Source organism: Octopus bimaculoides, chromosome 17, assembly GCF_001194135.2.
Source record: "Octopus bimaculoides isolate UCB-OBI-ISO-001 chromosome 17, ASM119413v2, whole genome shotgun sequence".
NCBI classification, from domain to species: Eukaryota; Metazoa; Mollusca; class Cephalopoda; order Octopoda; family Octopodidae; genus Octopus; species Octopus bimaculoides.
Genome location: NC_068997.1, coordinates 28,679,499 through 28,680,984, shown reverse-complemented (window position 1 = coordinate 28,680,984; position 1,486 = coordinate 28,679,499). Strand labels below are relative to the sequence as shown.

General features: G+C 34.3%; 1 protein-coding gene across 1 annotated transcript in view; it reads right to left on the bottom strand.

Annotated features, from left to right (window-relative positions):
- LOC106870682 (sodium-dependent neutral amino acid transporter B(0)AT1) overlaps nucleotides 1-1,486 on the bottom strand; it is a 49,332-nt gene that overhangs the window by 6,016 nt on the left and 41,830 nt on the right. The window contains exons 5-6 of the mRNA XM_052974142.1: nucleotides 993-1,211; nucleotides 667-874 (exon numbers count right to left, since the gene is read on the bottom strand). Coding sequence (XP_052830102.1) covers nucleotides 667-874; nucleotides 993-1,211 — 427 coding nt within the window. The remainder of the gene's footprint in view (nucleotides 1-666; nucleotides 875-992; nucleotides 1,212-1,486) is intronic.

Here is a 1,486-nt window from a genome sequence, read left to right as displayed (position 1 = left end):
TATATATATATATATATATATATATATATATATATATATATTTATATATACACACACATATTTATATATATGTATGTATATATATAGATATATATCATCCATAGTGCAATCGTATCTGTAGCTTGTCTTAATTCACTTGGTTTACTTTTTCATTTAACCCCAAGCCTGAACAGTTGAGGCCATTGTCAATCCACTCCAGGATCAATAAAACGAGTATCGAGCTTGATTTAATTGTCTATAATCCTCACTGTGTATTCTTCTTTTTTTCTCCTGCCTGAATTGGCTTTGCTCCTTGTCAAACGAAATCACTAATAAGTGCATACTGGTGTAGAGGGTAGATGGGTGGACGAGTGGGGTGTGACAAAGAGAAAGAAGACAAGCAGTAATAATAATGGAATGGTAATTAGGCCAAGGAAATAAGGAAATGACAATCGACAGATAACAAAGACAATGAAATAAAAGGCTGCTAATAATGCTACAAAACTAATTACACAAATAGGACTAATAATAATAATAATAATAATAATAATAATAATAATAATACTTTTACAACTAAAAAGACTAAAAGACTAGCTGCTATTGATTACTAAGGGATTGTGGACAACAACAACAACGACAACAAGGTATCATTTGTTGTTGTTGTTGTTGTTTCTTGTTAGCATTTACCAGAAAGCAGCCAGCGTTTCTTCATCCATTCGAAAGGAGCAACGTCTCTCAGGGATGTAGCAACCCCTTCAATCGTTGCAAACTCTGTCCCAAGACCAAGAGCAAGAAGCATTAGAAAGAAGATGATTGACCAGAATGGAGCAGAATCGCCAAACTCAAGAATGGCCTGTGTAAACACAATGAATGCTAATCCTGTACCTTCAGCAGCCTGAAAGAAATAACAAATTGGAAAAAAAAAATAATGAAGATGGCATTTAATATTCTTCAATCCAAAGAAAAAAAAAAACTGTTTCATCAATGATATAAAAAAGAAAAAAAAATGAGAGGAGAAATTTACCAGACAACTTCCACTTCGTCTTTGTCCACTGATAAGGAGAGGAATCTCTGATCGATGTAGCGATTCCCTCGAGTGTAGCAAATTCGGTGCCAAGACCGAGTGCAAGAAGCATGAGGAAGAAGATGAACGACCAAAAGGGTGAGGACGGACCAAATTCAACAATTGCCTGAGCAAAGACAATAAAAGCCAAACCTGTTCCTGATGCGGCCTACAACACAAGAAAAAGAGGACACAAAACAAATCGATTCATTGGCTTTTTGTGCAAGTAAAATAATACTGCACACGATTAATGGACTTGCACATGTCTGGGATGCTGTTTTTGTCTGATGCACAAGCATCGGGACAGCAAAACGATTAGCAAAAAGAAGAAAAAAACTTTACACATATATATATACACATACATATATATATACACATACATGCACGCATACACAGATATTTATACACACACACCAATATTTATATATATATATATATATATAT